Source organism: Rhinolophus sinicus, linkage group LG07 (assembly GCF_036562045.2).
Source record: "Rhinolophus sinicus isolate RSC01 linkage group LG07, ASM3656204v1, whole genome shotgun sequence".
NCBI lineage: Eukaryota > Metazoa > Chordata > Mammalia > Chiroptera > Rhinolophidae > Rhinolophus > Rhinolophus sinicus.
The window spans coordinates 85,801,024-85,815,924 of NC_133757.1; the positions used below are offsets into that span (position 1 = coordinate 85,801,024).

General features: G+C 41.1%; 1 protein-coding gene across 2 annotated transcripts in view; it reads left to right on the top strand.

Annotated features, from left to right (window-relative positions):
• EBF2 (EBF transcription factor 2) overlaps positions 1 to 14,901 on the top strand; it is a 187,004-nt gene that overhangs the window by 136,465 nt on the left and 35,638 nt on the right. For both annotated transcript variants that reach the window (XM_019714882.2, XM_019714888.2), the window contains exons 8-10: positions 7,590 to 7,707; positions 9,228 to 9,358; positions 10,301 to 10,427. In XM_019714882.2, the coding sequence (XP_019570441.1) occupies positions 7,590 to 7,707; positions 9,228 to 9,358; positions 10,301 to 10,427 (376 nt within the window). The remainder of the gene's footprint in view (positions 1 to 7,589; positions 7,708 to 9,227; positions 9,359 to 10,300; positions 10,428 to 14,901) is intronic.

Sequence of the window (14,901 nt, forward strand, 5' to 3'; positions counted from 1 at the left end):
TAAGAAATAATAATGATCTGTTTGCAGTCAGAGAAAAACCCCAAAACAAAATAAAACTCTGAGGGTCTGAGGATCTTTTACTCAGTCTCACGCTTTAAGTGTAGGGAAGGTTTCCTGTGGGTTACTTCGTGCTTTTCTGTTTGACGGTATAACCTCCTGCCACCCCCATTCCCTGACTTGTTGTGTCTCTAATGGGTTCAAGAATCAGGGTGATAGAAGATTTGACCAACTCACATAGGAAATGTGTTCTGAGTTATTTGTGGAAGAAAAGGGAGAGAAGTGAATGCAGGTAGTTGCCTATATAACTTTTGAGAAGGGAGATATCAGATTTCAGTTAGATGGAAACGAAGCCTGAATGCTCAAACATTTTCGGAGACTCAGACTTGGGCACTAAAGCCTGAACACACTCCAGAATAATCAGATGCCGCACTGCTGGAAAGCAAGGCTCTCTTAGTTTTGCAATAAGGGCATAGATTCTTAAGCTGCTAATAGGGCCTATATGCTTCTGGGTTTTGATGGACAGCAGGTGATTCATGAGGTCCCTGGGGGCAGAGTTTGGTGGAAGAGAATGGCCCAGCCAAATCAAGAATGGCATCCATTATGTTAATACTCCCCCGGGGCTCTCAAAATGTGTGCTAGTAAAATACTGCCCTTGACCATAACCATTCCACTTGGCATCCATTTCACATGGGCAAAGCAATGGGTCCAATGGACTAAAATGAGGTAGGGTGGAAATAGCAAGTGTTGATGGCCTTTGAGATGAAGGGAAATTTAGTTGTAAACAGGTTAACGACCTTCAGGCTCCCTGATGACATGAAAGTCTAGTTTTAAAAATTGCCGCTTGATTTCTGTACATAGTCCACTCATTTTTAAAAGATAAGCTCTAAAAGGTGTCCATCCTAAGCCACACTTGGCAAAATATGTTGGCGGAAATGCTCTTTGTCATGCTGCTCCACTTATGCCAATTAGAATTTGTTTTAAAGTGCCAGAAGAACCATTTCAGTCACCTTGAGTTGTAGAGCAAAAGTTTTTCACCTCTTTAAGGCTTATCTCAAATCTCATTTCCTTGTTGAAAATGTTTGTTACTGCCCTCAGCTCAGGTGAATTTTTCTCACCTTTGAACTCTTACACTGTACAATGGCCACACAGTTTGGTCCTCTTTTATGTATTACTGTGTAGTAATATTTTTTGAGTATGTGTAGTATTGGTTATGCTTCATCGCCTACATGGCAGCTCCTCAAGGTCGTGACAGTGTTTTCTATAAGCCTCCACAGCAGAAAACAGGGCCTGGGAGTGTCAAACAAAGCCTTTGACTGATTGAAACACAGCACTGTCTGGTTACTTTCGAAGTATCTTCTCAAGAGTATGTCATTCATGCCACAGGTCCCCCTCCCTTGGTGTGAGCAACCTCAGAATGCCCCACATCTGTCTCAACAGCAATGAACCTTGTGTTCTCTCATTTGGTACTTGATACTTAACTGAACAGAAAATTTAGCCTTAGGGAATATGAAACAACAGTGATGGCTAAGAATTCTGGGAATTCCTTAAAAAAAAAAAAAAAGATGACAAAATCCATACCTGTGGAGTATGTGTTTAAAGGTAATTCTGGAGACTCTGGAGTCCAGTAACAAAGAAGAATCTGGGCTTTAAATCTGGTTTGAAAATATGTATGCCAAGAATAAAGTGGTAAAGAGACACAATTTGCAGTAGTCAAGTTTGTTGTTAACCTGGGTTGAATTAATGGAGACTTAGACAAAATTGTTTCGTCAGATTCCCCCTGTTGAATGTGAGAATTAGCCAGTGTATAAAAACACCAGTAGAGTATTCCTTCTCACGATATGGACTCTACACTTGGTTGCCCACCACAACCAGAAGTCTGTCTTGATTTTCTCTGTCCTTTTTAATGGTCTCTATGTCTCTTTCCTCCTCCCACAGGTGGAAAATAAAATCCCACATAATAGTTATGCTTTGGGAAAGCTGAAATAACATATATAGCAACTGAACAGTTATAAAGGAAAAGCACATCATGAATTTAATTCCATTTCCAGATGTAAAATGTCATAAAGAATTTTTTTCCATACTTGGCAAAATAACAGGAATTTTCTAGACCATTTTCTTGAGCTCGGTGTATGCGTGTTTATAAGTAGGTATCAGAGTCTTCCATGTGGAGCATGTTGTAAATGCTATGTGTTGTAGCTTTACCGAGATTAAACTACCAAAGACCCCACATTCAGCTAGGAGGTGCATGACCCTCATTGAAATGGGAAATGTGTCTGACTAATCATAGAATGTGGTATGTTTTCAGAGCAAGGACTCTGATCCATATGGGGAGATTTCTAACCAATGTAATTATCCTTCAGCGACTGTAGACCCTGGGATTCTCGTCTGCTTCAAAAAGCAGATCATTTAGTCATTCCACACATTTCTCATTCTGTCTTCTCTTTTTCTTTTACTCTCCTGTGTAAGACTTAGGCTCTTTGTAGGGACACCTGGGTAGGAGCTGAGAAAGGCTGGCTGGGAGGAGGATCCAAGCCTGTCATCTCTGTGATCTGTGTAACTTAACTAAATCATAGAGCACTGAGAAGTATAGATATTAAAAAAAACAAAAGTGTGATGTTCCAAACAGCCAAAGATATTTCGGAGTGGGGCATAAAATTAACCCAAGAGTGAGAATAAATCATTTTGGTAAAAGAACCTGTGCCACATGCTATCATTCTGATACCAAAGAAAAAATTCCTCTATTGGAAAATTAGTTGTACAGGCAGATTAACGGATGTGTCCACCTGAAGGATAACTCCCACTGAGGCCTTTTATAGGCAGGAAAGAGCTCTTTACAACTCAGCTCCTGCTTTGTATAAATTATTAGAGTGAGGGACATGGGAGTACTTTTGGGTAATGAGAAGGAAAATATAATTTGAGAAAGCCAATCATTTTTCTTGAGTACTTTTAGCAAATTGCTAACCCAGTCATAGATTTTGTTCTTAAACTTTCTTTTGTTTTTCAAGGGGAGATACAAACTTTTTATGTTTCTATTTCTGTACGATCAGCTAAAATTGCCATTTAATTGGATGATTCAAAATGGAACCTACACTGTCACTCTCCAGTTGGTCTGCTTGTTGACCTGGTCTCATCAAAAATTAGAGAGCGCGCTAAGCCAAATAAAGAATTGCAAAAAGTGAAAAACTACTTTCTCTTAAAAAAATGCAAGCAATTTCAATCAATCCCTACTTCTCTTTCTTGGAAACTTACCTTAAAGGTACCACACCATAAATAATATTTGCATGCATATAATTGGTTGTTGCCTTTGTGTTGAATTGAAATGTATCAGTTGAGGAGAGCTATGATATACAATGCCTTAGTTTTCAGCTCTGCAGGCTTTTCTATTGAAGCTTTGAGCTGAAATACAGATACACCAACTATGAGAAACAAATGAAAGCTGTCACCAGTGTCAGCAGCAAAAACCGGGGGTCCATCCTACACAAATTATGGACATCTGTATTCCTAATTGGCATCCTTTTGGGCTGTGCCAGCAGAACGGTGGTGCCAAGAGAGTCTGACAGCTTTAGAAAAGACTAGGTATCAGGTTTAGGTGATAGGAGACACTGATGAGGCATAGAAGTTCTTTTGTTTGGAATACTCTCCATATGTTTGTTATAATACTCAAGATTTTTAGTTTCAGGTACCTCCAAATGGCACCCCTTGTCAATATTAAACTTGCTACTTCTAAAGCAGATAAGTTTATGATCTTAGGAGAACAAGTGGTATTGATCGTTATATGATCAGAAGATCGTTGGCAAAGATGCATACAAATAGTTAACAAGGTAATGGTAAGAAATGTTGACCTTGATTTGTTTAGCTAAGATGTAAAGATTTTTGAAGGTCAAAGGTGTCCTTGTGTAGTGTTTTGGAGTCTAACTGTGTCTGACCCTCTAACATTAAGCTGCTGTGGCCTGCAGTTTTGAAGAGTGAAGCAAACCAGGGGGAAAGAGAGAAGGGGGAGAGAACAGGAAATGGAGTGAGGTGTTTCAGGAAGTTGTCAGGGGTTGACTGATTGATTCCAGATGGAAAAGGTCAGCCTTCGTGACCCAGGAAATACTCACTAGGGGAAAGAAGTTGGCTTGTGGAAGGGGAAGGCCTGGGAGTGAAACGATGCTGGAATGCACATTCCACTTCCTTTAGTCTTCAAACATTCAGAAATTTTAACTTCTCTGAAGAGAATAATATCAGTGTTGTCATCGTTCATCAGAAAACAGTGAAGGAAGTTAAATTTGAAGCTTCGAATGTACCAAATGTATCTTCACCTCCGTGATGTTCATTCTTCCAGAAGTAAAGTGAATGCATGTAAAAGTCAACGTGTATGTGTCTCCATGTATAAGAACAACAACCAAACATGACTGGTTTCACATGGTGGAGTTAATGAATTAAATCCTTTACATTTTGCAAATTTGGTTGAATTGGCAGGCACTTCTAGATACTTCAGAGTCTAAGATATTTAGAATATTAAAAACGGGATCTTGATATATATATATATACACACACACACACACACACACACACACACATACACACACACTTGGACATAATTTAAAATCTTGTAATAAATTTTGCAGACACTGAAATAATTCAGGTTAATTCCCTTGCTGTCATGAAAGGCCAGCGCTAGCCAACAAGAGATTAAAATTTATTTCCATTGTTAATAGAAAATAATGAAGTGCATCTGAACCATCAGGGTATGTCATTCGGGAAATGTTCACTTTGGAATTGAGTATCACTCCACCCAAATGGACAATGATGAAATCAGCTGGCTCGAGAAAGCCCCATATTTTGTGGCAGGAATGCACGAGGAGCATGAAAGTACAGTATGACAAGAAGCTTGTGGAATGAATTAAAGAGGTCTCAGAGAGAATGCTTTTACAACTACATAAGCCTCAGGCAGGCTGGGTTCCCCTCAGTGTGCCTAGTACAGCTCATTAGCAATTAAAGCCTGAAGCACACTCTTGTTGTTTTTTTTTGTTGTTTTTTTCCAGAGATGACAGCTATGTCTTTGAAAATCCATTCACACACAGAACTTACCAAAGTGGCCTGAATCCTGTTTTCTACATTTTCCTCCACCTTTTTCTATTGCATATACAGAAGTGAATGCTTTCAACCTTGACGTGTATCATAAACCCCGGAGCAGGAGATAGCCTCTCTCTCCCTTTGACTACGGTGCCATCTTGTGCTCTGCTGAGATGGCCCTGATAAGGATTTGTGCCTCCATGCACTTGCCAGCGTGAGGGATGTCTCCGTCTTATGGTGGCCACTATATGATAGGAACTTTCTGGAAGGACTTTCCCTAGACTCTTAACATGTTAACATGGACACAATTGAAAACAGACCCAGAGCTAGACAGGCTGTATCCCTGAATTGTGAGCAATTATATGGATAATACTTTTCTGAATGACAACTAAGTTTCCTTTAAGTTGATTCTGATGTCACAGAGAGGCAGGGACACAGTACCAGTAGGGCACTCACAGGTGAGGAATTGAAGTGTGGGCGAGAACACAGCTGACTAAGGAACACATTATTCTGTTGTCTTTGAATCTCCAGGGTCTGGTATAATATCTTTGAATGCTTGAAGCCCACTTATGTCCATGTAAAGTTTCCTGTATACTGCTGTCAGGCCCATGGCACCAGGCTAGGTGAAATACTTTGTGGACTTATGGTTTCAGGGGTTCTTCCAAACCCCTATTACATTAAAATATATATTTAAAAAATTTCAAAGATACCATCTAAAACTCTAAGGTTAAAAACAGTATCAGAAGAGTGTTGCCTTGGGGAGTGGCATAGTGGATTGAATGAGAAGGGGCACAAGACGACTTTCTGCGGAGATGGAAATGTTCTGTATCAGGATACGGTGTTGATTACCTGACTATATCCATTTGTCAAAATTGGGCAGCTAAGATTTGCGCATTCCAATGCATGGAAGTTTCACCTAAAAATGGGGATTCATTATACTATTCTGTTTATTTTGTTTGCTTGAAATTATTCATAGTAAAAAAATTTTAAGTGCAATTTAACGTATCTTATTTCATAGGAGGAGGTAAGGCAGGGTCAAGGGTTTTTTCCCCTCCTTCATTTAATAAGTAAGGAAGGGGTGGCAGAAAAATTATAAGTAGAATATGAGCAAATTTAATTTGGGGGTAGACAGAAAGACAGGAAGAATCATTTTTAAACACGGCTTGTCATTATGTACCTATCCGATGCCTTTCCTTAAAAAGTCTATACATATGCATGAATATGTATGTAACAAGATTCTCTCTCTCACACACACACACAGATTGCCATGCCTAAGTGACAAGCACTCACATCCAGGATGGCTCATCTTCCTGGGGCAAGTAAGGAGGTGGTGGGTATGTTCAAGCCCACTCACTTTGGCTATACTTTCTGGACTGTTCTGTCCTTGGCTGATCTCTGCCTTTTGGAAATTCTCCCACACCCCTGATCTGCCACACATACATGGAACTCAATTCAGTCTAAATCCGTGTGCTTCTTGTTTTATATGTTAGCCACGTTTCTGCAGCCTGAAAGTAAGGTCTTTGAGGGGAGGCGTCATGCCTTGTAACTTTTGGTACATAGATCCTGTGTCCCCCTTTTTAGAGCTTCCCCCAAAACTTAGACCATGGGAGGGGCTCAATGAGTAATGTCATCTGTCCTACTGACTAGTCAAACAAGGCAGCCACAAGGTAATTAGGAGGGGAACTCATGCAGGCCCTGTAAGGAATGGTTTACACACATTAGCTCATTTTATCCTTATCTCATTCAGCCCTCCAACTAGGCATTGTTTATGTTTTACAGGTAAGAAAAATGGAGATTTGAAAAGGCTAAGTAGTTTGTCCAAGGTTACAAGTTAGGAAGTAGCAGGTGTGGGATTTGAGTTTAGTTTTATCTGACTCCAAATCCATGCTCTTCCACTACTCCACACCCACTCGTCCCCTTCCTCTGGTTAGATACTAAATGCTCTACATCGTCAATGCTGGCTTCCAGTAACTTTAACTTCTCCCCCAACTGAGCACCTCTGCCACGGCTCTCTAGCAGGTGGGGATACCACAGACAAGACATCAAGCAGCCTGTCCAGGCCAGCATTACTTTCACAAATGTCAGAGGTGCAACAACCCATTCCCAACCTTGAATAAAAGACCTCCCAGCTGGTGCTCAGATCTTAGCTCCCTGATCGTACACCATTGGCAATTTGTCGGGACTACAGCTCAAGGGTCAGCTGGGGATGATTGTCCAAGTCCTTTGATAGAGAACAAGGTTTCTAGACCCAGCAGGCAGATGGCCAGTTTCCCCATTTCATCACCTGGGCATAGTCTGAACACAAATACATGACAGTACATGGGCAAAGGGAAGTCTCTTTTTCCATGAAACTCTGCCATAATTATGGGAGGACGATAACCTGTTGATATGCCGAGAGCATAGCCTCATCCCCAAATTCTGTTCCATGTCTGATTAGCCATATGGAAGTCTGGCAAACAGAATGCTGGTACGTTTACTACTTTCTGTGACACTAATTCCACGCCCCACCCCCTTGTTCCCTAAATATGCAGGTCGTGTTGTCGACAACAGTGAATGTGGATGGACATGTGCTGGCTGTTTCTGACAATATGTTTGTTCATAACAACTCCAAGCATGGACGGAGGGCGAGAAGACTGGACCCATCGGAAGGTAGGGCTGTCTGCGGTCCGGGTTGAGAATGGCAGACAAATGAAGTTCTCCATAAATTTTCTTGGTTGAATTTCAAATTTATGTCTCTGAGTAGGAGTGGAGAAAGCACACAAGACCATGTGGGTTTTAAAGTGAAGTTGTAAACACCGACTCCCGCCTGCTCTGTTGGAACCCCCACACATCTCCCGGCTGATGCTCAGGCCCCCCCATGCCTCAGTCTCTTCCATTCAGTTCTGTGTTTTTCTTTTTGCTAGACAGGTATTTCGGGCAAATGTAGGCCTATGACATCTGAGTTAAACAGGAACATTACAGTGCCAGACATGTATGAATAAGTGTCAGATGTGTCCTTAAACAGATTGTGGGCAAAACAAAACAATGTGCAGAATGAAACTGACACTAATTGATTTTTGTTTGCTTGGACAAGAAGAAATCATGGTCTGCTCTGGGTAGTTTTCCAAGTGCATTAAAGTAATTAGAAATACTGGTAACTGTTAAACTTCAAGTTGTCTGAAAAATTAAAGTATATCGAGGAAGATAACTGACAAACCTAAGTCCATCTAAGTTCTCCGTCCTTCCACACTCCCAACTCACTGGTGTAGGAGGCGTTGGACTATAGAATGAATGGCTAAACTAGGCTACTATTTTAGTGTGATGTTTGGCTCTGTACTGCCCACCAGCCCCCACCCCAACGCAGCCCTTAAAATGTGTCTTGTATCATTTTAAATAGGAATTAATGAACTGAAAGAAAATGATTGAATCAGTAAAGAATTTGGAGTGGTGTTAATTCTCCCACAGTGGGCACCGAAGGGGAGAAGAAAACCCCAGGGTTCAGAACTAGGAACCCATCCAGTTTCTTTTGACTGATTGGATGTGATTGACTGGCTGTTCAAAGGGGGCTCATGTTTTTGGAGTCCTGCCAAAGTTCTCTTCTACCTTTGACCCTGTCAGCTTTGGAAATGGAGTGATGGATTGACTTTAGTTATGGCCTGAAAACCATATTGGGTTCCTGTTGGGATGTAAAGTCCAGAGGCTTGGAACATATGGAAGAAGGGGGGGGGGAATCTTTCCTACAAAGTGAGGAAAGTGATTAGAAATTATCTCTTGATAGAGCTGGAAAAAACCTTCCCCTATGATCGATTTTGCTTTCTCCTGCTCTCTCTAGCACATTAACAGGCCTTGTAAATCTTAACATCTTGGGGCAGAGGAGGTAGAGAGAGAAAAGGGATTTACACGTTGCCAATGTGGTCAACTTATAAAAATAGGGGGAAAAACAACAGAGTTCTAAAAACACCCTTTGCACAATTAGCTAAGTGTTCCATGTTTTCATACATAGTGGTCAACTCATTAGGTTTTAATGACCTGGTGAAAAACAACAACCAATTAGGGAACGATAGCAAGTCAGCAAAGCTCAATTTGAACCTCTTGGAGTGATCCACAGCTTCCAAGAGCAGCCAGTTACCAAAACTCCCAACTTCAGCCACTGAAGAGCAGACGTGACATTTTCTTTACTATCTTCTCAGCTACCCCCTGCATCAAAGCCATTAGCCCAAGCGAAGGCTGGACCACTGGAGGAGCCATGGTCATCATCATCGGGGACAACTTCTTTGATGGCCTCCAGGTGGTGTTTGGGACCATGCTTGTATGGAGTGAGGTAGGCAAAGGCAACTTGCTTCCCTGACTTTCTTTGGCCCAAGATTGTTTTGTTCTGGGAATAGTAGTAATTCCTGGAACATTCGCAGCATGAGCTCACATTGTTGAGGACCTACTATGAGCAGGGCACCAAAGATTAAAAGACATGTAAACTATAATTTATTGCAGGCATGGATCCCTTAAAAAAAAGTAAACATTCATTGCAGTATTATTTATAATTGTGAAAAATTAGAAATAACCTAGATATCGGATAATAGGAAAATGGTTAAATAAATGATGGAATACCATTCCATCATGAAAAATTGTGTTTTGAAAAAATTCTAATGACTAGGAGAAAGGCTCATGTTAATGCTAAGTGAAAAAAAAAGTCAGGACAACAATGTCTGTGGATGTAAAATATAATTATGTAACACACATTCGTAGAAAAGCACTGGAAACACACCAAAGCTTTATAATGGTTATCTTGGATTATGCAGTGTCAGTATTTTTCATTGTACTTTTCTGTAATTTCCAAATTTTCTAAAGTGGATACATTCTACTTTCATACCGAGAAAACCAACAAGGTAGATATTACAAAAAGATAAGTAACGACGCTAAGTTGGGTACGGAATTGCCAAATCAGCATGTGAGGTCATAGCAATGTAGGAATTGGGGGGAAGTAGTGATGACAAGGATGGGGGGAGGGTGGGCACAGGAGGTGGCAGGGACTCGAGCTGGGCTGGTAGGAAGGAAAGGACCTACACAGGTTAGGTCGAGAGGAAATTCCAGGGTGATAGAGAGAAGCATGTGAGACACAGGGACTGGGTGTTCAGAGCATCTGGGGTGCTGTGAGTACACCAGTTTGCCACGGTGGGCGTAGTGGTGGGGGATACTCGTGTTCTCAGTATCCTGGGCAATTACTTGTATAACAGGTGTTTTATTTCCCTGCCCACTTCCTCCTCAGCTAATAACTCCTCACGCCATCAGAGTGCAGACTCCTCCTCGACACATCCCCGGAGTGGTGGAAGTAACCTTATCTTACAAATCCAAACAGTTCTGCAAAGGAGCTCCAGGGAGGTTCATTTACACAGGTAGGTGTGAAAATGATGCCAAGGGGACTGGCACCTTTGCACTGATGCTCAGTCTCACCACTTTATACTCATTCTAACATTTTTAGGTCTTTCTACTAGTACGGGAAGAGTGGACTGGGTGCTAGGCATTGAAGGGGGAAGTGTAGACTTGCTTCTAAATTTGTATTTTACTTACGCAATTTCTGCACAGTCTGGGAGATGGCAGCTCGTTTCAGGGATGTATCCTCATACATTTGACTCTGCTGGAACCAATGCCAGAACAGACTTTTGTCCAAGCAACCAGATAAAAAATTAGACAAAGTTGCTGGCTATAACTAAATTTTCTTGAAGAAGATTCAAGAAAGTTGCTCACTGATGCTACAGAGTGATTCAACTTATCTCAAAAATTTTAAGTGTAAATTACCTGTTAGCTCAATATTTGTTGAATATCTACCTTGTACCTACAACACTTTTTAGATGGAAGGTACAGTGATATATAACACATGGTCCCTATTTGGAAGTCTAGAACTTTTGGAGAAGGCTGTGGTATATTGCACAGAACAGCTGGAGAATTAGAATATTCAAAATGTTTGGTATTTACAATGAATGGAATATGAGTTCCAGGAGGAGAGAGTTATGTGTGGGCTAGAGTAGTGGGATGGAGTTGCAAGGAGGAGATAAAAAGTGAAGATTATTTTTAAGCACGGGGAGGATTTGGCTAGGCAAAGAGAAGGAGCAAGAATGTTCCAGCTGTGGGAATCTCATGTGCAAAGGCCCAGAGGGTGAGGTGAGCAGGTGCCTGGAGGAGGGCAGGCTGGTTCAACAGCTGTGGCAATATGTTTGGCTAGAACTTCGACCAGAACTTAGCGTAGATGAGCTAGGCACAGAAGGAAAGGAAACCAAAAGACAGCTGAAAAGCTCTGTATGGTACTCAGAGTGGTCAAAGTTATAAAGACAGTAAGTTGAATGGTAGTTTTCAAAGGTTGGGGCAAAGGGAATGGGAGTTGTTTTTTAATAGGTACAGAGTTTCAGTTTTGCCAGATGAGTTTTGGAGACTAGTTGTACAACAATGTGAATGCACTTTACATCACTAAACTGTATACACAGGAATAGTTTAAGGTGGTAAATTGTTTTATGTATATTTTACCACAATTTTAAATAACGGGGAAAAATGTTTGTGTGGGAGTTTGGACTTGATTTGGCAAGATATATGACAACATTGAGGATTCCAATGCCAGAGAAATGAACTCCAAGGCATTATCTTAGGAAAAATGAGTGCTGTGGATACAAAGAGGGATTTAGTTGGGAGAAAAATTGAAGCCACAGAAAAATTGAGACCCACTAAGATATTATACTTTAAAAGAAAAAATAAGGGGTAGAGAGAAAGAAACACATAAACCAAGAAAATATGTCTGGCGTTTTATGAATTTCTAGTACTCTTATTTTATAGTATATTCTCTCATTTGGATTCAGCCTCATATTCTTGTCTAAGTGCAAATGTCTGGTTAGGTATCAAATAGGAGGTGATGGAAGAAGGTTGGAGGAGATGGCCATGGAAGGGAGTGTAGCTAGAGAATGGAAGAAGTCTAGAGGACACCTCCGGAGCACCAACGTTTTGGGCTCAGGATGATAACAGGGAGCCTGTGAAGGAGACTGAGAAAGGGTGCTTGGTGGGGTAGGGGGACACCAGAAGTGTCAGGTGAGGAACGGGTCTCACTCCAGGACACTTTCCATGTATAGCGCTCTGGCAACGCTATCTCCCCACTGTATACGGATGACAGTTCTGGCCGGGGAGGAGATTAGGTAGTAAGACTAACACCAGTGATGGTGCAGCCAATCCTCAACTCTGTCCCGAAGTAACGAACAGTCTCCATATTCAGTGGGGCTGTAGACGTCTGGAGCCAAGTGTTGTGTGAGTGTGCGTGCATACATGTGTGAACTTTCTCTGAAAGCAGAGGTTCTCATCCTTGGTTTCACTTTAAATCACCAGTGTCCAGGCTGGATCCCAGGCCAATTAGATCTGAATCCTTGAAGGTAGGGCCCGGGGATCAGTGTAATGCATGTATTCATTGAACAAATGTCAGCTCCAAATTATACTCAAGGCACAAAATCGATATCAGTATACCTCTAGCAGCTTACAGTTCTTTCTAGAAGGGGGAGATAGACACTTGTAGATTAGTATAATTGGGTTGAGTCCCATAAGAGATGTAAATGCAAAAAGGGTTGTCGGAGTACTGATCAGGGAGTGGCTGAATTTGGGCAATCAATGAAGGCTTCCCAGAGGAGGTGACAATAGAGTTACATTTCGAAAGCAAAGCGGGAACTTACCAGACAGAATAGAGGAGGCTATGATCCACCATCCGTGGAAACATGGTGACTGGTCAAAGAAGAGCCCATGTAACTGTGAAAGTGATAGATGTTACGTTACATGTAAATTCAAAGAATCTTAGAGATGATGAGACATTGAAGATCATCTGGTCAAATGTTCTCTTTTGCAGATGAGACAAGTGAGAGCCAGGGGGAAGTGACTTGCTCACAATTGCCCACTGAATTCAAGGTGGATTCAGAACAAGGACTCAGGTCTCTGGCAATCCCGCCTGGTGTCTTTAATTTAGCAATGAAGCATTGGCAAAGAGCTGTCTTTTCCTGATGTGCTGTGTCATTATTGACTTATTCACGAAGCGAATATTGGTTGAGCGTGCACTCTATATTCAGCATTGTGCTCTGTGCTGGGGACACTGCAGACAAGTGAGACCAGTAAGGTCCTTCCTTCCTTAGTGTTAAGGGGTAGTGATATAAAGGTGAAGTACTCATGCTCTAGGGTCATACCGCCTGGATGCAGTGCTTGGCTTGCCTGTAAATCATTCTTAAATCTTGTGTACGTGACTTAACTTTTTAGTTTACCCATCTGTCAAATGGGCTACCTCCTTCACAGATCTGCGGTGAAGACTAAATAATACAGTGCATGGAAACAGTGGTGTGCTGGTACATGTCTCACAACCAGTCAGCATTTGTTGACTTCCATGGTGCAAATAGTCTCACCATGGCTGATTTCAAGCTACCAATATGATATCAACCAGCTCACAAAATTCCTGAAAATTTAACAACCTGCTCTCACATGCTGGTACAAGCCAGGTCTAGAAAACTTCTGCATGTAAAACACTTAAGATAGAAAATGACTAGATCTTATTATCCAAAAGGTGTTTGTGTTTATTATTAATATTATTATTATCATTAGTTTTATCATTATGGAGTCTGACTTGAATAAGGAATTACAAATGTGATGAGCATTAAAAGTTACATAGGATGCTGGGGATATATGTGAGGGAAATTGGATCTTCTTAAACTGAGATGATAGGGAAGGCTAAGAACAGTTCAAACATAGAAAAGAGTACATACAAAGGTCCTGGGGTAGGAAAGAACATGCGATATATTTGATGGCCACTATGAACAGGACAGAATGAATGAGTAAAAGAGAGGTTGGTCCAAGCTGGAAGGGAGGGTTGGGGCTGCTTGTTTGGCTCTACCCCAAGTGCCATGGGGAGCTGTTGGAGTATTTTAAAGATGGGAATACCATGATCAGATTTGCCTTTTCAAAGATCATTTTGGCTGGAGTGTAGAGAATGGCTTGGAAGCCAGGGGGGATTCAGGGAGGTCAGTTGGAGGCCTGTGTGGTGGCCCCGGCCAGAAATGATAGTAGCTTGGACCAGTGGGGACAGCCAGAAGTGGATGAAATTTAGGAGGTAGCATTGACGGGACTTGATGATTGATTGGATGGGGTGAAGGTTGGGGAAGGGAGGGGAGGGGAAGACTCTCGGGTTTCAGGTTTGAAAAATTGGGTGGGTATAGTTTAGAAAGTGATTTTTTAAAAAGGTATAAAGTGCTAAAGGGAGTTCAGAGGAAGGACAAAATACTTCCAGCTGGCGGAGAGGTGGGAAGATTTAATATTGTAAAGATGTCAATTAATGAATAAATTTTACACAATGCCAATCACAGTACCAACAAAATGTTTGCGGAAACTTTACAGAAGTTCACCTGGAAAAGTAAAGGTGCTAAAATAGGAACCCTCATTTTGAAAAACGAGAGGGCTTTGCCCTACCAGACATTAAAACCTATTTTAAGTTTCAGTAATTAAAAGAATATGGGGCTTTGTAGGAACATATAGAAATGTCATGCAACAGAAGAGAACATTTAAACGAAATAGATTTTGTACATATGAATAGTGTAAATATGTAAGTATCTGTATAGGTGAGGAACCATCTCAGGTCCATGTGGAAAACCTGGAATATTTTAACAAACTAGTTCAGCATTGAAAAAAGGTTAGATATCTAATTTCATATCATGAACTAAAACATTTGAATTAAATCATTTTAATTAAAAATGTAGACATTTCAAAAAATTATTATAAACTTGAGCTTTGACAATCTTGGACAGAAACAATCAAGCATAAATATGGGATTACATTAAAAATTTTTTTTTGCATGTCAAAGTGCCA